The 21,654-nt window shown below is 50.2% G+C and overlaps 3 protein-coding genes across 10 annotated transcripts in view; 1 reads left to right on the top strand and 2 right to left on the bottom strand.

Annotated features, from left to right (window-relative positions):
• Positions 1–791: 791 nt before the first annotated feature.
• On the bottom strand, positions 792–13,255 carry HAGH (hydroxyacylglutathione hydrolase). 4 transcript variants are annotated; one of them, XM_064153507.1, is made up of 10 exons: positions 13,173–13,233; positions 12,561–12,602; positions 9,137–9,318; positions 8,610–8,674; positions 7,344–7,461; positions 6,166–6,274; positions 4,347–4,450; positions 3,817–3,918; positions 3,071–3,150; positions 792–2,606 (listed from the first exon to the last, which is right to left on the bottom strand). In XM_064153507.1, exons 3-10 carry the CDS (start codon positions 9,239–9,241, stop codon positions 2,507–2,509), a joined length of 783 nt encoding a protein of 260 aa, XP_064009577.1. In that variant the 5' UTR covers positions 9,242–9,318; positions 12,561–12,602; positions 13,173–13,233; the 3' UTR covers positions 792–2,506. The 4 variants fall into 4 exon arrangements, with proteins under 4 accessions (XP_064009577.1, XP_064009578.1, XP_064009579.1 ...); XM_064153508.1 differs by lacking the exon at positions 13,173–13,233 and adding an exon at positions 13,056–13,107; XM_064153509.1 differs by lacking the exon at positions 12,561–12,602 and having other exon boundaries at positions 13,173–13,255.
• Positions 13,256–13,288: 33 nt separating this feature from the next.
• On the top strand, positions 13,289–14,524 carry FAHD1 (fumarylacetoacetate hydrolase domain containing 1). Its single transcript, XM_064153510.1, has one exon. It carries the CDS (start codon positions 13,428–13,430, stop codon positions 14,097–14,099), a length of 672 nt encoding a protein of 223 aa, XP_064009580.1. The 5' UTR covers positions 13,289–13,427; the 3' UTR covers positions 14,100–14,524.
• Positions 14,525–16,969: 2,445 nt separating this feature from the next.
• The window catches only part of MEIOB (meiosis specific with OB-fold), a 39,471-nt gene continuing 34,786 nt past the window's right edge, over positions 16,970–21,654 (bottom strand). For all 5 annotated transcript variants that reach the window (XM_064152696.1, XM_064152698.1, XM_064152700.1 and 2 more), the window contains 5 exons: positions 20,975–21,076; positions 20,355–20,508; positions 19,272–19,455; positions 18,449–18,535; positions 16,970–17,473 (listed from right to left, as the gene is read on the bottom strand). In XM_064152696.1, coding sequence (XP_064008766.1) covers positions 17,345–17,473; positions 18,449–18,535; positions 19,272–19,455; positions 20,355–20,508; positions 20,975–21,076 — 656 coding nt within the window. In that variant the 3' untranslated portion in view covers positions 16,970–17,344. The remainder of the gene's footprint in view (positions 17,474–18,448; positions 18,536–19,271; positions 19,456–20,354; positions 20,509–20,974; positions 21,077–21,654) is intronic.

The following is a 21,654-nucleotide window of genomic DNA, read 5'->3' as shown; positions in this document are numbered from 1 at the left end:
TGCAGTCAGCAGGGGCATCCCCAGCTTTGCTCACAGCCCCACACAACCTCACCTGGGGTGGTTCCAGGGATGGGGCATCTACCATCTCTCTGGGCAACCTAGCCCAGGGTCTCACCACCCTCGGTGTCAAACGCCTCTTCCTTCTCTCCAATCTGAATCTTCCCCTTTTAGTTCAAACCATCACCTCTGCGCCTGTCCCAGCAGGCCCTTCTCAACTCCTTCCCCACCTTTCCCCTAGACTTCTTTGAACGTTGGAAGGCCACCAGGTCTCCCTGGAGCTTTCTCTCCAAGCTGAGCAAGCCCAACTCTCTCAGCCCGGTCTCACAGCACTGCTGTGGCCTCCTCTGGCCCTGCTCTACCAGGGCTGTGTCTGTGCTGAGGACTCGAGAGCTGTCTCCAGCACTGCAGGCATTGCTCCTGAAGCGACACTCACTCTGGCGACACAAGCTGGCACAGACAAGCGAGCTCCTGGGAGGACCAGAACTCCAGGGACAGCCCCCAAACCATGCAAGCCCAAAAAGCACCAAAGGTGTGGGGCATAAGCAGGTCCACACCACAGCTCCCTCTCCAGCTTCATTTCAGGGTTGGCCATTGTCCCCTAAACACCACTTGTGAGGTTGCAAGGAGGAGAAAAGTGCTGGACATTCTCTGGTCCTCTTCAAAAAGAACTTGGAATAAAGCCCCAGAGAAACTCAAAATGCCACCACCTCCTCCCCAGGATCAGGCAGAAAGACTCTTCCAGCTGGTTGACTCCAATCACTAGTAGTAAATAAACACACAAAGCCAATGCATGAGATAAAGACATCTTTAAGGAGATAAAGAATCTTGTAAGACAAAGCCCCCTCCTCTTCCCCACCACCACTGGCTTTGCAGCTGTCTATTTGCTCCCCTGTCAAAGAGAGGCAGGCGCCCCTGAAGCAGCACAGCACTGAAGCAGAGGAGGCAGAAAGGTTTCAGGTACCACTTTTCTTCCCAAACTACAGCAAATGTATTTTGTTAAAGCAAATAAAGGGCTGGTGCTACCCCAGGTCCTGCCCAACACCCTGCCAGCCAGCACGGTAGCTGGAACAGCAGATCAAAGCCACACCGGTGACACTCAGGTGGTTACAGGCTCCATCGTGGTGTCACTCACCAACAGAGAATCATAAACTGTTCCAGTGGGAGAAGAGACCTCTGAGATCATTAAGTTCAAGCACTAACCCAATGCCATCATGGCCATTAAAGCATGGCCCAAAGTGCCCTGTGCACACATTTCAACACTTCCAGGGACGGTGATTTTGCCACATCTCTGGGCAGCCAGTTTCAACACCTGACCACTCCTGCAGCAAAGAAATTGTTCTTAATCTCCAATCCAGTGATCTGAGCCCTGCTTTGTCTGTTAATATATGGACACCCTCACTACAGAATCATTTTGGATAGAAGAGACCTTTAATATCATTGAGTCCAACCTTACATACACTGTACTATATATAATGTCACCTCTGGGATCTCTCTGGAGCAGGCTGCAGAGTGGGTGATGAACCCCAGTGTCTGCTGTCACTCAGGCCCAGGAGATGGAGGCTCCTGCCAGTGCTCTCCACCTCAGCTGTCCCATCACTGAGGAGCAGCACTCAGCTAAGAAATGCTCATTTGCCACTTTACTCACAGAAAGGTACAAAGCAGTCATGCTGGCTATGGGCAGAGAGGCATCTGCTGGAGAATCTCATGCAGTGAGGCACTAGAGAAGCTCTTCTTGGGGTTTTGAAGCAGTAGGGAAATGTCTTCTCCATTTGGGTGGCACTGATCCCAGTAACACATAGGTGACACTGAGGAGCAATGAGCAGGTCCATGCAGACAGACTTCAGCGAAGAGCAGGAGGGGATAAGCAGCAGGGTGGTCTCCAAGCCAGCATAGTGCCTGGAGGAGCCACTGCAGCCCACAAGCTGGAGAGAAGAGGAAAGCTGAGCAGCTCCCATGTGCTGTTCCCAGAGCCAGACCACCCTGCATATTGCACAAAGCCAGCCTTGAGCTGGTGGTGGCAGAGTGGGTCTGTCACTGAGAACTGGTTTTAGTGGAGCCAGAAGCAATAGACTCAGGCAGCAGCATGGAGAAGTCAAACCTTCGGCTGCAGATGCAGTTGCTGTTTCTGTCTCTGTTTAACATGAAGACAAATCAGTACCACCATCTCCCTTCACATCTGCCTCCCACAAAAAGAGGAGCTTTTTCCTAGACCCAAAGGTTTGACCCTTCCCCATCCCAGGCCCTGAGCCACGTACCAACACCTGTGAGCCAAGCTGCATGGGACAGCTGGAGAGCCAGCAGCAGGAGGATAAATACTCTTCATCAGGACATAAATATGCTGGATGACATCTCAACAAGGGCAAAGTGCTTTGGGGTTTATCCTTAATCAAAATCAAAACCTAAAGAAGACTGAACATCTCACCCACAATAGAAGGTTCAACTGCTAAAACATCTGAAGAGTCTAATGGACACCTGAAGTGACACCAAAGTGACCCAGGCAGAGTGCTCAGTCCTTGGGGACTCGGAAGTTGTCCTTCTCCTTGCGGATGGCCCCCATGGTTCGAATGGGGTCGGTCTGCCCAGCGTGCTCCTGAACTGTCTTCTCCCTGCCAGAGGGGAACACCAAGGCTGCAAGATCAAAGCTCCAAGATGGTGTTACCACTATCAGGTTTTGCCTGCATCAAGAGGAAATGTGGCACTCAAAGATCAAGGACTTTGGCACTGCCTTATCAGCAACCTTGGCTGAAATACTTCTTGGCCAGAAGAACACTCTCGTGCCTCTTGCATGACACCTTCTGCTGAGCCCATCTGCCAAACCCTGCTTGGTGAAGGAACCCAAGTAACACAGCAAAATATCTCCTGTCTCCTGAGCCAGGGACGCTCACTGCAACCCTTCACACTTCACTGCAGCAAGCTTCTGCCAGAATGGAGAGGGTGTTTTAAGGAGGGTATTGAGAGCATCAAACCAGGACCATGCAAGAAAGGAGGGTCTTTTCTATACAGAACTCCTTTCCACACCTCTTTCCCTTCAAGCACAAGGAGCACTCCCACACCCACGTCTGCCCCATACCTCACTCGCATGAAGGGGTTGTAGGTGAACTCCTCTTCAATGGTGGAGGGTATGGTTGGCTCCCCGCTGTCATACTTGGCCTGTGACAAAGGAGAGGTCTCTGCTCAGTGAGGGATGTTCCAGTGAATGTTCTGGACATGAACCATGCAGAGTTACTGCTACATCTAACTGTCTGAGAATCACAGAATCCCAGACTGGTTTGGGTGGGAAGGGACCTTTCAAAGCTTACCTAGTCCAAGCCTGCTGCAGTCAGCAGGGACATCTGCAACTGGAGCAGCAGGTTGCTCAGAGCCCCAGACAACCTGACCTGGGATGAGGCATCTCTGGGCAGCCTGGGTCAGTGTCTCACCACTCTCAGTATAAAGTATTTCTTCCCTCTCTCCATTTTGAATCTCCCTCTTTCAATTTAAACCACCTCCCCTTGTCCTGTCACAACAGGCCCTGCTGCTCCTCTGGCCAGGGCCATGCACAGCTAGACAGACACACACAGACACTTGGGATGAAGCTGACTCTCCCTGACAGATATGGGCACCAGCCTGTTATTACACCAAGAAGCTTCCACCAGACAGCAAACCGTCTTCTCTGGGCCTCATGCAAACTCTGTTCCCCAACACAACACCCCTCTGGAGGCACAACACACATAAGGGGCTCTTAACTCCCTTTCCCTTAGCCCCTCCATCTCCCCAGCGTTGTCTTTTCTCCTCTGCCTCCACGAAAGCAGCAAGTCAAGGGATGATCCAGCTTACCTTGGCCCAAGCAAGCTTTTCCTGAACAGCAGCATTATTGGGTTCAACATGTCGAGCAAACTTGAGATTGTTGATGGTGTACTCATGGCCACAGTAAACCCTCTGGGAAGAGAAAGGAGTGACAGCAGGTACAGAGGTGGAGAGCAAGGTACCACCAGCAGTGTTAGGCAGAGTAGGTACAGCACAGCTAACTCTCCAGAACATGCAACAGCCTCCACTGGAGGCAGGCACGGAAGTGGTGCCAGGAGTTATCAGCCAGCACTACCTGCCAGTTTTGTGGCAAGTCTGTGGAAGAGTTCAGGCACCCCACCTCACTAGCTCTTGTTTTAATAAGCAGCTGCTGTCTCCCCACCAAGCACCAACATTCTGGGGTATGTCCTTCCCAGAAGACTCCAGACATTCAACAAAGACAACTCCCAAGGTGGGGATTCATTCGTTCAACTCCTGAGAAAGTCTGTCTCTGAAGAGCAGGCTCTTTGCTGTGTGCAGGAGTTCCTGGCTGATTGCCACACTAAAGGACAGGTCCATACCGTCTGGGGGTCCAAGCTGCCCAGGATCTCAATCAATGCTCTGTACATTTCCTCTGGAGTCCCCTCAAAGAACTTCCCACAGCCAGCCACAAACAGGGTGTCACCTGCAAGGGAGACAGAGACACAGTGTCAGGACCAGACAAGGTTCCTCACACCAAAGTGTGAGCACAGGTTCCCTGAGGCTTCAGTTCTGCCATTGTTGTCCCCTCTTGTCCTTTCTAGAGCAGTCAAGGAGCTCTTGTCCTCTTTGCTATGAAGATGCACAAAGATGAGTTGCATTTTTTCTCCCTCTGGCTTGAGCCATTACTTCTTCCATGCAGCAGTGGGTGCAAGCTCTGGAGAATGCCCTTTGGGAGAGGAAGGACAGCCTGGGGAGGCTGGCTGCAGGTTCGAGGAAGGGTGAGCCCTACTCTCCAAAACAGGATCCAGAAGCAGGCTAGCAGAGGAGGAGCAGCAGCCCTCTCTCACTCTCGTTTTCTCAGGGTTTTCTCAGCTTTGTTACAGAACATGGAACACCAACAGGGTTTGGAATCAGCCACGTCTTGGCCTGAGATAATAAACCAACAGGTGTTGTCTGAAGGAAGGAAATGCTAGACGTTGGACTCCTCCAGGGCTTGCTCTTGATATTGCTTGCAGGGTGTCCAGCAATGGTTTATAAACCCAGAGGGGTTTCACCTACAAATCAGTGTTTGGCACAGGGCTTGGACTAGAGGATCTCCAGAGGGCCCTTCCAACCCCTACCATCCTGATTCACACAGACTGCATCAGGTTGGAAGGGACCCTCAAAGGTCATCGTGTCCAACCTCCCTGCAGTCAGCATGGACACCTCCAACTAGAGGCTGCCAAGAACCACATCAAGTCACACCTAGAATGACTCCAGGGATGGGGATTCAACACTCTCACTGCAAAGAACTTCTTCCTGATGTCCAACCTAAGATATGCCCTGCTTTAGTTTCAAACCACTACCCCCTGTCCTGTCACTATACAGTCCCTTACCAGTCTTCCTGTAGGTCCCCATCAGATACTGAAATGTAATTTTAAAGTCTCCCTGGAGCATTCCCCAGGCTGAACAACCCAAATTCTTTCAGCCTGCCCTTACAGGAGAGGTGATCATCTTGGTGGTCTTCCTTTGAACCCACTTGAGTGGGTCCATGTCCCTCTTGTGCTGGGGAACCTAGAGCTGGAAGCAGTACTGCGAGTGAGGTCTCACCAGAGCAGAGTGGCAGAATCCCCTCTCTCCATCTGCTGATTCTATGATTACCACTTAGTAAGGGGGCAAGAGGTGGAAGTCAAGCACAGGCAGTAAGGGATGATGCACACAGTCTTATGTTCTCCAGCTGAGGGGACTGGGATTGTTTAGTCTGGAGATAAGGAGGCTGAAGGGAGATTTCATTGCTCTCCACAACTCCCTGAAAGGAGGTTGGATCCAGGTGAGGGCTGGTCTCTTGTCCCTAATATCAGGTGATGGAATGAGAGGAAATGGCCTGAAATTGTGCCAAGGGAGGTGTAGGTTGGAGATTGGGAAAAATGCCTTTGCTGTAAAGTGGTCAGGCACACGAACAGGCTGCCCAGGGAGCTGGTGGAGTCACCATCCCTGGAGGTGTTCAAGAAATGCGTGGCCATAGCACCTGGGGACATGGTTTATTGGCCATGGTGGTGTTTGGTTGACAGTTGGACTGGATGATCTTGGAGGTCTTTTGCAGCTGACACAACTCTATGCATATCCTATGCACATCCAGAGTCAGGAGCACAGAGGCAGAGGGGGAGCTCAGCTCTTTGCAACGCGGACTGCCGGCAATGCAACCTCCCAACTCCTCACCTGTAAAAACTGCAGGTGGCTCGGAGCTATTTGGCTTAGTCACATAATAACAGATGTGTCCAGAGGTGTGACACGGCGTACTGAGGCATTTCACATTAAGAGATCCCACCTGAGAAGAAGGCAGAAGACTGGAGCTTAAGCTACTGTTTGCTTGCATTGCTACGGTTAGAAAAGAATCGCGACTCTTACAACGGCCTACAAGTCCCACAGGCAAATTCTCACACAGCTGGCCAGGAAACATCAGCTCTGCTCCTGGGAGACTCCAGCAAGAGAGGTTTTCATGGCAGGGACTTGGAAGGGAGTTGCTTCCTCCTAGCAGGTGCTGTGACAAAGAGAACTGCCAGATTCTTTCATTTACGTGAGGAGTGACTCGGTGCCTGGCTGGCAGCAAAGTGCGAACAGATCCAGAGCAGCACAGAAATTCCAAACAAAGTTAATCAAGTGGAAAAAGCTCCAAAGAACAACAACAACAACAACAACAACATGAAGCTGTAGGGAAAAGCGGATAGCGCTCACCAAAGGGGAAGGATTCAACATGTCCGTGAAGCCAAGGGGATGTTTTCCCAGCCAGGCCTGATTTGCACACCTTCCTCTGTGTTTCTGTGCTCCCTTCTTTGCTGCTGCCCTCACAGCTCCCCCACCAAAGGTGCACTACCAGCCCAGCAAGTGACTTCCAAGCCAGCCTGCACAGTTGAGGTCATCTGCCAGATCATCTGTACACACACAGCTAGGATCCAACAAGGCTGGCTGCTTATGCTCTGGGAAAGCAAGGCAGCAAGCTAGGGCTGGCCCATGTTCTCCTCACCCTGTACTCCAGCCTTGGCTCAGAGGACCACTTGCAGCTGCTCAGTGATAGCTAAGCTCCAAGCAGAGCACAAGCCCTGTCGTCTCACACGTTAGTGCTGACCACCCCAGTTAAAGCAGCTGTCAAGAAGCACATGGACACCCAGCACACCCCACAGCTGAGCCATGCCAACGTTCTCACCAGCCAAAACAAGCAGAGGGGTTATGGTCCAGAGGGCTGGAAAAGGGAGAAAGCTCCACTTTGACTACCAACTACATCCAAGAGAGGTTAAACAGTAAGAGCTTTGACCACAGTATGAACTCAGATTGGACCACACTAGCCCAGCACTGAAGCTGTGACACAGAGACCAAATCCTGCATCTCACTCCCTTTACCTTGAGTGAAGTAAGGTGGGACACTTTCTGTGTCAGTGCTCCGACTCTGCTGTCTCCTCCATACACACGCAGCCCTGTCTCCATCTTCACAAGCTTCTCGTTTCCTCCAGCATGGTCCCTGGCAGGTCAGAAAAAGCAGTTTGGGCAGGGATGAAGACAAATATATCATGGTTCATTTTGCAGTGGTGACCTCCAGGTGATCATTTCTAGTCAGCTGCTCTGCCAGTACTAGCACTGGCTTCATACCAAAGGGAGGTGTGTGAATCCCCATCCTTGGAGGCGTTTGAAAGACGCAGAGATGTGGTGCTGAGGGACATGGTTTAGCAGCAGTTAGGTAATGGCTGGACTTGGCAATCTTAAAGGCCTTTTACAACTGAAATAATTCCATGATTCTCACTTCTCCAGGGCAGTGAGAAAGCAGAACAACCCCCCTAAAAGTTCTTACCTAGCTGGGAAACATCAGCCTTAGGGGCTCGCAGTCAACCTTGCAGTAACCAGGGCAGGAAGAGAGATGAGTAACTGGGAGAGATGCAATTCAGTGGCCCACAGGACAGCACGGAGCAGGCACACATGTCCAAACAGCTCAGCATTCGCTCATGCTCTGGTCCTGCCCGGTCAGAGCTGGTTCACAGTATCACAGTATCACAGTATCACCAAGGTTGGAAGAGACCTCACAGATCATCAAGTCCAACCCTTTACCACAGTGCCCAAGGCTAGACCATGGCACCAAGTGCCACATCCAACCTTGCCTTGAACCCAAGTGCCACATCCAACCTTGCCTTGAACGAGCCACAGAGGTGGCTCTATTCCAATCTCAGATGGCTCCACTCTGACCTGAGGTTACTCAGGTTCAGCACTGCAAAACTGCTGAAGCAAAACACTCAGCTTCATATCCCTGGCAGAGTTAATCTGACACAGAGGTAAAATCCCCACATGAGTAGCACACCACAGGCATGCCCTGACACCTCAGAGTGAAGAGGCTCCCTCCCATGCCTCACAGCTACCTTCTCACACACCCCTTTCACTGGCCACCTGGGAGACAGCAGTGTTTTAAAGGTTAAAGGTGCTGACACACAGAGTTGGCAGCCTAAACAACCCATCTGGTCACAGTAAACTCAAGGGCTTACTTGATTAGAGCTTCCTGAGCTCTGATCCTTCTCTTGACACTTAAGCTCCTGCTTAGAGAAGATCAACTTGATCTAGAAAAGCAACACTTCTCCACTGCTGGTGTTTATGCAGAGGGATCACACTACAGCAAATAGTTACCAGTGATGATGAGTGGTCAGGACAGTGGTCAGCTTCACGCCATGCTTTTTGGCTGCATCCAAAACCTGCAGGCACAGGGCACAGCAAAGACATCACAACTCATATAAAATGACTTCAGAGTACACCTAGTGCCTGGTCTCACCTGGACACAACTGCTCCAGGGTTTGAAAGCCACCCCAGCAACAATACAAGGCAGCTCAGCCCCCTCTGAGCTGCACTGACAGATCAGGACGCGAGGTCTCTGCCAGCTAAGCCCTCAGTCCCATTTCCTTTTCTGCACTACATCAAACTAAGGGCAAAACCCCAAATCAGGTCAACAACCACAGAGAGGCAGGGATCAGCTACCTGAGCCCACCAGCAGACTGCCTGTGAAGCCCTGGCCCTGCTTATGCAGAGCTACTGTATGCTGACTCCCCCACGTCTGAGTCAGCCCGACACTCATTCTCTTGTGGATGCAGCAACCTGCAAAGAGCTCCCCAAGCCACAGCAGAGAGTGCCCTGCTTCTGAGGGCAAGAGAAAGCATTACCTTCTGGGGCTGCACAGGGTCAACTATGGCAGCCTCCTTGGTCTCCTCATCGATGAGGAGGTACATGTAGTTGTCCGTGAGGGCTGGCAGCAGTTCCACCTTCATGTCGGCTTGCGTCACCGTGTGTGACTTCCTCTGCTCGTGCTCCGTGTGCAAGAAGAAAGCTCGGAGCTGCCCAGGACCTGAGGATCCCAAAATAGGTTAGCCCAGGGAGGGGAACAAATAAGACAGAGAACAGCAGTCTCTCAGCCCACAGCCCCAAAGAAGGAAGGGTATGGACAGCCCAGCCTGCTGCCTTCAGAGGAAGAAAAGAGGCCACGACAGGACAAAGCCTTAGTGTCTGGCTGTGTCACCTGCCCCACGGTGTGGGAGGCTCCTCGTGTCCTACAGATGCACCAAAGAGGGACAGGACGCTGCTCACAGAGGTGTGCTCATGCAGGGAAACCACTGTACTTCGGCTGGAGAGAGGATTTCAAGGATAGGAAAGCAGAACAGAGAGGGAACAGCTGGACAAAGGTCAGCCTGGGACAGTGACTACGCTAAAAAAAAAGCACCAAAGGCCACATTGCAGCAACAAGGTAAAAAAGAAGGGGGGAAATGTTAAAAAATACAGAAAAAGAACCCCACTGCTACAACACAAGCACCTGGATGGTTACTTGGGACTATCACATCCTGCATGGAGAGAAGACAGGCTCAGCTCCTCACCTGGCCATGTACCAGGCACACATAACAAGCAGATTTGCTGCTCAGAGGCCACCCTGACGCAACAGCAGTGCCTCCCTGTTTGCTTTTGGTTCAATGTTTAGTCAGATACAAAAGGCAAATCTATCTGCAGATGTAAATAACCTGGGCTCCACTGTTCAACTTGGATACACAAGTGGTAAAGAAGCAATCAGGCCCTAAAGGAAGAGGACAAGGGCTTCCACTGCCAGAGCCCTGCCACGCAGGCCTGGGTCCTTACACAGAGGTCTCTGCAGGTCAGAAATGAGCTGGGTTTAACCCCAAGGCCTTTGCACGCCACTGAAGGTGACTGCTTTGCTCTGAGCTGTGTCAGCTCAGCTGCTCTTTCATTTTGCACTGCTGACTCTGCCCCCAAAGCTCCAACCCTTGGTGCTTAGTCACCTCCACCAGTGCCAAAGGGAGGGGTTACCACACTCCTAATCAATCTGCCCCACTCTTTCAAAACATTTGCCTGCCCCTGATAAGAGCCTGCTCTAGAAAGCAGAGGCCCCACAGCTTGACTGCAGCCAATGCTGACAGCCTCCCTGCAGCTCCACACATTAACAGGCAGTGCCAAACCCAGAGCTGCCAAACCTAGATCCCAGCTGGGACTGTGGCATGGAGCTGCTCAGAACCCAGCCCTGCCACAGCTCCACACATCAACAGGGCCAGCAGGGCTGCTGCCAAACCCAGATCCCAGTTGGGAGTGGGGCATGGAGCTGTAAAGCACCTCTGGTACAACTGTCTGATCCATAACTTCTTCCCCTTCTGCCTCTTAGCATCTCACTTGCTTATGAAAGAGCTGAGAATGGGAGATGGCAGCAAAATGGAGCACTGTGCTGCAAGGAAACTCCCAAGACAGGACAGGGTAGGCATGCACTGGATATTTGATGAGGGCATGCAGCGCTGTGCAAAGCATCCATACCTGGTGAGGGTTCCTCTGGAGCAGAAGAGGCTTTTCAACAATAGAATAAAGCAACAAAATCCCCTTACTACTGTTGGATTGGGGGTGGGGGGATAAAATATTAAGTGCTTTTTAACTGTTTCTCAACACAAAGCACTGCTGGGTGCCATCAGATGCCACAGCTATATATACTGTGCGTGTGTTTGCACACTGGATGCTAACTGGGGAACAAAACCAAGCCCACAAACAACATAAAGCACAACCTTCGCTTGGAGTCAAAGGAATTATTCACATGCTTCAAATGCTTTCTTTTTACAAACCACTTCTAACCCTGGCCAGGATTCCAGCATCTCTTTGCATGCTTAATTCACTACTCTTGCAAAACAAACAAACAAGCTCCACCGCATAAGGAAACGTTTTCTACAATGAGAAAGGGACGAGAAACATCCAGGACTATCAACTCCCACATCATTCCAGCTGCCTGCTCAGCCAGCAGACCAGACACGCTCTGATGAAAAGGATGTTTTCAACCCCACTTCTGCGGCAGGAAGCTCTCCAAACTGTATGCAACCCCTGCCCTGGCCCACCACCAACAGAGCATTTCAGGATGGCTCTAATGCGTGCAGCTCTGCCCCAAAATGAATGCCCAGCCACTCAGTTCTGTACCGAGTCTCTCCTGCAGCAGAGAAGACCGAGGAGAGCAGAACAGCGCACGGCTCAGCTCTCTAGAATGGGTGTTTGGTGCAGGAGGAGCTGCCAAGAGGGAAGGGTTTGCAGATGGGAAGTGTTCATGTCATCACATCAAGGCAGATGCGCTGCAGAGGGAAGGAGAGCAGGCAGCAGTACAGCTTTCCAACGCAGGTTCCTTTAGACATGCTCTCCACAGCGTTTTGGTTTACTCCATTACATAAAAGGGTGGAAAATTCCTACTTCAGACATGGCTGTCACTCAAAAACTACAGCCAGAAGAACATCCCTGCGTTGCCTCAGAAGGAGAAACAGAGCACACGCAGATGTTTTTTGGAGACCCAGCAAGTCTGTGGCTTCACACAACACCAAGGGAGTTGGTCCCCTAACCCAGAGCAAGTCCTGCTCGATGACGTGGCTGGACTCGATCTTAGAGGCCTTCTCCAACTGAAACAATTCTATAATTCAGGTTGCCAGCCTGGCACAGGCTGCCAGAGGCTACAGCCAGTGTGGGCAGGGCACGCACCCACCCTGCAAGCTGGGGATTTACTCACAGACTGCATCAGGTTGGAAGGGACCCTCAAGGATCATCTTGTGCAAAACCCTGCAGTCAGCAGGGTCACCTCCTATTAAAACAGGCTGCCGACAGCCACATCAAGTCTGACCTTGAATGTCTCCAGGGACGTCAGAAACTCCTGCTTCCTCTGTCTGATGTGCTCCCCAGACAGCACCAGGGTCTGGCAGTTAACTCCAAAGGATTCTCACTCTTTACAGCCAGGTTTACAGCTGGAGTGATGCAAAAGGCCCCTAGCAAGGCGTCCCCAAAAGGCTGCAAAGCTAAAGCCCAATGTCTAGCTCAAGATGCTTTCAGAATGCAGGCCCTGAATGTAAATGCAAAGCTTGGACAGTGTTAGCCTTGTCTTTTCGCTTGCATTGCTAGTACATCCTAACAGCCATCAAACGCAGTTTAAATGGCAGCCTCTGCCCCCTAAGCCCTCCTCCCAGAGCAATAATCAGTGCCAGCCCAAAAACTCCACAGGAGCCTCTCAGGCAGGTTATGGATGCAAAATGCCACTGAGACAGAAAGACAAGCGCCAGCTGAGCAGATACTGACCTACTTGGGGCTGTGAGTCAGCTCAAAAACCTGGGCACACCCCTGAGCCGGGAAACCAGAAGAGAATAAAATCCACCGTCAAACTTGCGAGCTGCCAGCCCCAGGGCCCTGCAACTCCCAGCTCCTTAAGGGGTCCAGTTACACGGGACAAGAGGCACAGCGTGCCCGGTCTCGGTGCCAGCTGCACGGGGGGCATCACATGCCCAGTCCCCGGTGCCAGCTGCACGGGGGGCATGGCAGGCCCGGTGCCAGCCGAGCGGACGCGTTGCACGCCCAGTCCCCATGGCACAGCATACCCGCCCGGTCCCAGCCGCACAGCGGGGCACCGCAAACGCCCTCCAGCCGGCGCCGGCTGCCAGGGAGTCATTGCACAGCTGCCAGCCCCGCTGCACCGGGACTGCCCCCCCGCCCCAGGCTGGCCGCGGAGCAGGCGCTGCCCGGCTCATCGGGCCCTACCCGGGGCACATCCCCAGTGCCGCCCGCCTTCCCACGTACCGGCTCGCAACAAGGCCCCAGCTCCCAGGGCCACCAGGGCGGTGCCGAGGCTCCGCCAGCCCCCGCCGAGCATGGTGCGGCGCGCCCCGCCCGGTGCCCAAGGCCCGGCCCGGTTACCTTTGCTCCCTGCCCCGGGGAGGCGGGCAGCGGCCCCGGCCTGGCCCCGGCCCGGCGTGCGGCGGGGGCGGTGCTGAGCCCGCCCGGCCCCTTCCTTCCTCACTTCCCTCTGCCTCCCGGCGCGCCGGGGCCGAGTGATTTGCTAGCGCGGTTGAGGAGGAGGAGAAGCGGTAGTAACGCGGCTCCGGGCCCGGCGAGGACGGCCCAAGGGCAGCCGCGGTCCATCCCCGGGAGTGCAGGAGCCAGGCCGCCACCATGGCCTCCTCCAAATCGCTGTCCCGCTTCTGGGAGTGGGGCAAGAACATCGTCTGCGTCGGGCGCAACTACGCGGAGCACGCCAAGGAGATGGGGAGCGCCCTGCCCCGGGAGCCCCTCTTCTTCCTCAAGCCTTCCTCGGCCTACGTGAGGGAAGGGTCGCCCATCGTCCGGCCCTACTACAGCTCCAAGCTGCATCACGAGGTGGAGCTGGGAGTGGTGATCGGTAAGAGGGCCCAGGCTGTGCCCCAGGAGGCTGCCATGGAGCACGTGGCAGGTTACGCTCTCTGCTTGGACATGACGGCCAGGGACACGCAGGAGGAGTGTAAGAAGAAAGGTCTGCCCTGGACCTTGGCCAAAGGTTTCAGTTCGTCGTGCCCAGTCAGTGACTTTGTGCCCAAGGAGAAGATCCCAGACCCTCACAAGCTGAAGATCTGGCTCAAGGTGAATGGGAAGCTGAGGCAGGAAGGGGAGACCTCCTCCATGATCTTCTCCATCCCTTATCTGATCAGCTACATCAGTGAAATAGTCACCCTGGAAGAAGGAGACTTGATTCTGACAGGGTCTCCCAAAGGGGTTGGGTCCGTGGAGGCCAACGATGAGATAGAGGCTGGGATCAGCGATGTCCTCTCCATGAGGTTCAAGGTGGCTCAGCAAATGCGCAGATCCTAACCAGGACTGTCTGCATGGGAAGAGGCTCTCCTGGAAGCATCTAGTGGACAGACACAGAAGCTTGTCCTGTACCTTGAACAGTTGTGTGCCACAAGACACACAACCCATGAACTCCAAAGGACTTTGAGCCTTCATGGAGACTTCGTCCTCCTCTATGTTCAGGAACCTAGGGTCCAGCCCAGCGTGGGGCAGATAGCTAATACTCAAACCATACCTTGGGACTGTTGATGAGAAGTGTCCTGGACAGCTGGGGAGGGACATGGGCTGATTCTCACCGTGTGCATTCTTCTGATGCTCTGAGCTTTACCAGTGTATTGCCTTGTAATAAAAAGTATAAACTAATTAAAATGGTGCTGTATGAGCTGAAGCTCACCCATGCTATGAAAAAAGGTGTCTATGTAACAATAAATCACCTTCAGAAAGAACTCACTTTGGGGTATTCCACAATACAAATATTAGAGATCTGGCCAGGCTGGATTAGTGTGCCAAGGCCAATTTTATGAGGTTCAACAAGGCTGAGGCCTGGGTCCTGCTCTTGGAACACAGTAACCCCATGAGCACTCTAGGCTTGGGGCAGAGTGGCTGGAAGCTGCCCAGCAGAAAAGGACCTGGGGGTGGTGGTCAACAGCTGTATGAACACAAGCCAGCAGTGTTCTCAGGTTGCCAGGAAGGCCAACAGCATCCTGGACTGAATCTGCAGGAGTAGGGAAGAAATCATGCCCCTGTACTGGGCACTGGTGAGACCATACCTTAAATACTGTGTTCAGTTTTGGGCCTCTCACTCCAAGGACACTGAGAAGCTGGAGTAGGTCCAGAGAAGGGCAACAAGGCTGGTGAAGGGTCTGGAGAACAGGACTAGCGAGAAGCAGCTGAGGGTCCTAGAGCTGTTTAGTGTGGAGAAGACTGATGAGAGACCTCATTTCTCTCTACGACTCCCTGAAAGGAGGTTGGAGCCAGGTGATAGGAGGAGAGGAGATGGCCTGAAATTGTGCCGGGGAGGTTTAGGTTGGAGATCAGAAACGATTTCTTTTCTGCAAGAGTGATCAGGGACTGGAACAGGCTACCCAGGGTGGGTGGAGGAGTCATACAAAAGATCAAGAGCCAAGAAGCTCCTTGGTAAGCTCATCTTTACCTTCACCGATTTAAATATATACCTAATAGAAATCTGACTGCAGCAATATGCAGGGCAGCAGTTGGGGTTTAAAACCATTTCCAGCTGCTAACAGCCACGCAGTGTGACTCTGCCCCTTGCCAGACTCCAGCTGATCAAACCCTCTCCGCCACTTTGCACGACAGCAAGTTCTCTTTCAATTTGAAGGAGTGACAGAGCAAGTTGTAAAATATAATTAAAAACATTAAAACCCAACATCAAAACTTCCCCTTTTCAAAGGTTGCTCAGAACTGACTAATTCTAACCAAACCAGATGGATTTTTTTCCTACGTACATGCGAGCTCCCAAGTTAAATGTTTCCATTTCTTGGAAGCAGCTCTTCATAACCATCAGGAACAGTCTGGGTTTGAGTTCTGTGATTCTGAAATTGCTGGAGCCCAGAGAAGCACCTCTGTGAAGGAGCTGCATTGTTCAGGGCACTGTGAATCACACACTAAAAAGGAAAGCAGAACATAGACATAGGTTGGGTTAGAAGGGAGCTTGAAGATCATCAAATGCCAACTGCCATGCTAAGGGCAGGGACACCTCCCACTAGACCAGGCATCATCCAGCCTAGCTTTGAACACCTCCAAAGAGGGGACATGTGTGGGCAACCTGTTCTAATGTCTCACCAGCCTCACTGGAAAGAATTTCTTTCTAATCTCCAGTTTAAATCTGCTCTACTCAAGTTGCAGAGCAAACATGTTGTAGAAGAAAAGGAGGCTTTTAACCAACATTTCATTTCACTGTACTTAGACTTAAGCAAATGGCTTAAAGCATGTGTAGAAGTTCTCTGGATGATGAGGTCTAAATGCCAAGGGAACAATTCAGGTGTCACTTAAAGGGTGGCTCAAGAGCTACAGGCTCCTAGGAATCAAAATACTTCTTGGCTTAAGCCCACCTCTGTCAGTGGGGAATCTGCTCTTTGAGCTGCTGCGACTCAGTTGTGCCCAAGCTCAGATGCCCCTTGTTTTCACTCACATGGAGCAAAGGGATGTGATGTTGGGTGGGGCTGCTTGCAAAAACTCCCTGTTTCTGTAGTTGTTTTCTCTCTGCCACATTGTTTTAATTGGCAAGTGCGTACCAGTGTGATGCTCAGAGTTCTTCAGGGTGTTCCATCTGAATAAGTAGTTTGCAACAGGAGTGCAGTATCTTCCCACCATTTGAAAGAGGTCTGCTCCCAATATGCTCAGAGGGTGAGGACTGGTGGATATAGCAAAGACACCAGCATCAAGGGGCAGGGCAGGGCCAACCTCTAGATGACTGCCCTCCACAAAACCCTCTGCCCTCCCAAAGGGAAGGGAAAAGGAGCAATGGAGAGAGATTGATGGGAAAGATATGAAAACAGAGCAAGACAATCAGCTGCAGAAAAACACACAAAAAAACAGCAAATAGGAAAAAATATAGAAAGAGATTGAAAGAACAAAAATTATTTAAACCCCAGGAAATAGACCTGGAGGAAGGCAAAACATGCATACCTGAGTTCTTTATGTTCAGCTGAGAACAGCTATCTTGGTGAGGAAGAGTCCTTTCTTCTCTGCCACCTGTAGTCTTTGCTTGATTGCATGTCAGAGATCCCTAGTAACTTATTACCCTGCTCTAATCAGACTCACTCTGCTCTGAAGAAAAGCAGCCTTGCAAACATCACAGGTACTTCCAAACCTGTGCAACTGCCAGAACTTCCACATTTGGGCTCACAAGGTGCATCACAAACCCAGGCAGTGTTTCAAAATGGGCTTTTATTACTGTTTGCTTTTTAATTAACACAAAAGTAGCAACAAAAGTGATTACAACCCGCAGAAACTGAACACTTGTGGTACCATTAGTTATTTCTGATTGCTTAGAATGCATTCTAAACTGAGTGAATAAAGCTTCCACCTCTCGTGTAAAGGGCTGAATTCAGTTCATCTTAAGCTGTGGTACCACAACACTTTTTAAAGCACAATTACCTGGAAGATGAACACAGAAGGTCCCCCACAGGCACCAGTAAAGCACAATTCTTTCCTTACCATCAGAATATAGTTAGCAAAACAGACCAGCAGCCTTCCACCTCTAAGAAGGCAGTAAGTGAACTCCTTCCTTAGCTGTTTTGTTGCTAATGATGCCATCTCTTGTTTCCAGTCTCTTTTCCCAGCAAGCTCTGACTTGCCTCTCTAGGGTCTGCCAGTTTGCATGAAAGAACATTCACTTTCATCCCAGTTCTCCAGCTGGGTGCCATAGTAACCTGTGGAAATATTGGAGGGGTTTTGTTTTTCAGTGCTGCATAGCACTTGGAAATGTATTCTCCTCAAATCTCACACAGCATGCATCGCTGCAAGCTTGGGTTATACAAACTTTACCTTATTTTATAGAATTACAGGCTGGTTTGGGTGGAAAGGGAGCTTTCAATGCCACCTATTCCAACACCCCTGCAGTCAGCAGGGTCATCACCAACTAGATCAGGTTGCTCACAACCCCAAACAATCTGACCTGGAGTGGTTCCAGGGATGGGGCATCTACTATCTCTCTGGACAAGCTAGAACAGTGTCTCACCACCTTTGGGATAAGAGAATCTCTTCCTTCTCTCTAGTCTAAATCTCTTTCTTCCCCAAAAGGGTTGTCAAGCCCTGGAACTGGGCTGCCCAAGATAATAGCAGAGTCCCCATCCCTGGAGGGGTTTCAAAGCCATGGAGATTTCACATCATCACAGTATTATTAGGATTGGAAGAGACCTCACAGATCATCAAGTCCAACCCTTTACCACAGAGCTCAAGGCTAGAGCATGGCACCAAGTGCCACGTCCAATCTTGCTTTGAACAGCCCCAGGGACAGCGACTCCACCACCTCCCCAGGCAGCCCATTCCAGTGTCCAATGACTCTCTCAGTGAAGAACTTTCTCCTCACCTCCAGCCTAAATCTCCCCTGGCGTAGCTTGAGGCTGTGTCCTCTCGTTCTGGTGCTGGCCACCTGAGAGAAGACAGCAACCTCCTCCTGGCCACAACCACCGTTCAGGTAGATTTGGTGCAGAGGGCCATGGTTTAGCAGCAGACTTAGTAGCATTGGTTTAACAGTTAAGTCAGTGTTTTTTACCTCTAAAACAGTACTGTGATTCAGAATATGTACAAAAACTAATCCTTATTCTTAAGAGTTCAGCAGAATCAACAAGTACAAACACACTACTGAACAAGAAACAGCCCTGGGCTTAATGACCCTCAGATACCTTAAAATAAATCTTGCTGCGCTCCAAAAGAAGCTGCCATTTCAGTGCAGTCTTCTTGTCTTCTGCTAGGGCCAGGAATTCATGGACCTGTTAATAACATCACAGAGAGTCCTTCAGCCTGTAATTGGAGCATCTCCACAACAAAATGGTGATGAGAAAAGCATCTTACATATTTTCAGAAGTTTCAGATCTGTATTTTACTGCTTAGAGTTGGTGTTTGGTGTGATCTGTGTACTGAGAAAGTCAGGCTTATCAGAATAAATTAAAGAGCATTTGAAAATCAAAGATAAGGAATTCCAAATGTGTTCTCAGAGGTGGGAATTAGTTAAAATGAAGTGGTGGCCTGAATAGGGGCTTTACTTTTGCATTAAACAGGTTTCTTCTTATTAGCAATTACTGACTTCTAACTTTTGACTGGAGAACCTTTTACCAGAGGTACACATTTCTTTTAACTGGTGTACACAGGAAAACAAACCCCAGAACATTCCATAGACTCATTCCTAGAACGGTTTGGGTTAGAAAGTACCCTAAAGCAACCCCTTTGCTATGGGAAGAGACTACTCCTACTAGACCAGGTTCCTCAAGGGTCCATCCAGCCTGGCCTTAAGCACCTTCAGGGAGAGGCCATCCACAGCCTCCCTAGGCAACCTGTTCCAGTGTCTCACCATATATATATACACATATACATATATATATACACACATACATATACATATATATACACACATATCTACCTATATATATACATGAACACATATTTACTGATCATTTTCCTCAGGCTTCACAGCTCAAATCAAATAACCCCCAGTTCATTTCTACTCACTGTGCAGCCTAATGTTTCCTCAGCGATGCAGTCAGACAGGTAACAGGAGAAAAGAGTGCCTGTGTGATCTGTCACATCCACGAAGATGTCAAAGCTTGTAAATGTTGACTTGGAATCTGAAGAGACATCGCTGCAGAAAGTGCAGGTGTTGGACACTTCGCTCACGATGAAGCGGCAAATTGAGCTGAAACAGCAGGAGAGAATTAATGCTGCTCTGCAGTTCCTCCTGCTTGGAAACTCTTTGCTAGGCTAAGGTTTCCCAAGAGGCTTTTTTTTGGTTGGTTTTTTTTCATCTTCTAAGCTCTTAAGGCTGTATGAGATGAAATGGCTTCTCTCTCCTGCTCTCCTCTGGAATCAGAAGAGCAAGTCCTTCATAAAGCTTACTGCTTTTCCTTGCAGCTTCTGGAATTCAAGAGTTCAACCCTGTAAGTGTTAAAAGCTGAGATGGATGTGGCCTTGAATGATCTGGGCCAGTAGGAGGTGTCCCTGCCTATGGCAGGGCTATTGGACGAGATGATCTTTAAGGTCCCTTATAACCCATAATCCCCCAAGGGAAGCAGTGGATTCCCCTACACTGGACAGTTTTAAGGCTCAGCTGGGACAGATAATTTCAACTATACTATCACCTAGAAAGGTTGGACCAAATGATCTTTGGGGTTCCTTCCAACCTAGTATTCTGTGATAACCCAAACCATTCTATGATTCTAAGTCTAGACAGTAGGAAACCACATGGCATTCAGATTGGATGTTAGGAAGAAGCTCTTCACCATGAGGGTGGTAAGACACAGGAACAGGTTGCCCAGGGAGGTGATGGAAGCCCCCTCCCTGGAGGTCTTTAAGGCCAGGCTGGATGGGTCTCTAAGCAATCTGATCTAGTGTGAGGCATCCCTGCTTATGACAGGGGGTTTGGAGATAGATGGTCCTTGAGGTCACTTTCAGCCCTGGCAATTCTGTGATTCTGATTCTCCAGAGGAGTTTTATTCCTTGTCTGGAACTGAACTAAAATATTATTCTATCTAATTTGGGTCAGGAGAAGAGGCACAAGCACTGCATAATACAAATGTAAACCAGGCAGTTGCTTACCATCTGTTACGAATAACTTTAGATGCATTATCATCAATGTCCAGGGTGGAAATGTAGCCATAAATAATGCCATAGACTGGTTCCAGTTTCCCATCACTCTGTAAAGCTTTCTCCTTCAGCTGTTCCACAGTGTAAACATCAACTATAGTCTCCACTAAAAAGTTTAAAGGGCACATTAAATGTGTCTGAGAAAGAAGCAATGTAGAGGAGCAACAAAGAGAGATATTAAGGGAATCAAAAGGAGAGGGTTTGATCTAAAACAATCAGAAAAGCCCCCTCGTGCTTTCCTTTTGAAACAAGTTTGTCATCCAGGGGCAAGAAATAAAGCAAAAAAGGGAGTCAAGGGAGGACTTTGTATACCCCCAAAAATGCATTGGGACAAAAATTTCCCCTCTCCATTTTTAGTTCTTCTTCAAGACAGAAAAAATATGCCAGACAGGCTGCAACTGGCAGAGTCACCAACCTTGAAGTGATAAGGGATAGTCCCAGTAAGAACAATTCAAACATTCATCTAGGCAAGACTCGGGTTTTGGTTTTGTGAATGTACAGAGCAAGAACTTGATATTTCAGCTGCACTGTGAAAGTACAGATAAGGTCAGGATGTTTGGATCCATGCTTACAGTTAATGGAATCTTTTGACTGCTCATCCATTCTGTCATGCAGAGCTCCTGAGAAAGCACTGTCTTTTATGAAGCTGAACAGAACATTTGCTTCTGCTGTTTCTGAAGAGTGCATTTAAAAAAAAGTTATTACTCCCTGCAGCACAGAAATACAACAGCATTATTAGATAGGATCATAGAATTATTTTGGTTGGAAAAGCCTTCCAAGATCGTTGAGTCCAACCGTCAGCCCCACACCACCATGGCCATCAAACCATGTCCCAAAGTGCCATGGCCACACCTTTCTTGAACAGCTCCAGGCATGGTGACTCCACCACCTCCCTGAGCAGCCTGTTCCAATGCCTAGCCACTCTTGCAGAGAATAAATTGTTCCTGATCTCCAACCTAAACCTCTCCTGGTACAGCTTGAGACCATTTCCTCTTGTCCTGTCATTAGTTACTTGGGAGAAGAGGTGAACACTGTCCTCAATCTAACCTCCCTTTCAGGTGGTCTCCCATCAGCCTCCTCTTCTCCAGACTAAACAATCAGTTTCTTCAGCTTTTCCTCACCAGACCTGTTCTCTAGACACTGCACCAACTCCACTGTCCTTCTCTGAATCTGTTCCAGCCCCTCAGTGTCCTTCTTGGAGTGAGGGGCCCAACGCTGAACCCAGTATTTAAGGTGTGGCCTTATTCAGTTA

Source organism: Pogoniulus pusillus, chromosome 13 (assembly GCF_015220805.1).
Source record: "Pogoniulus pusillus isolate bPogPus1 chromosome 13, bPogPus1.pri, whole genome shotgun sequence".
Lineage (NCBI taxonomy): Eukaryota > Metazoa > Chordata > Aves > Piciformes > Lybiidae > Pogoniulus > Pogoniulus pusillus.
The sequence above is the reverse complement of the archived record's forward strand: the minus strand, read 5'-3'. Positions and strand labels throughout refer to the sequence as shown.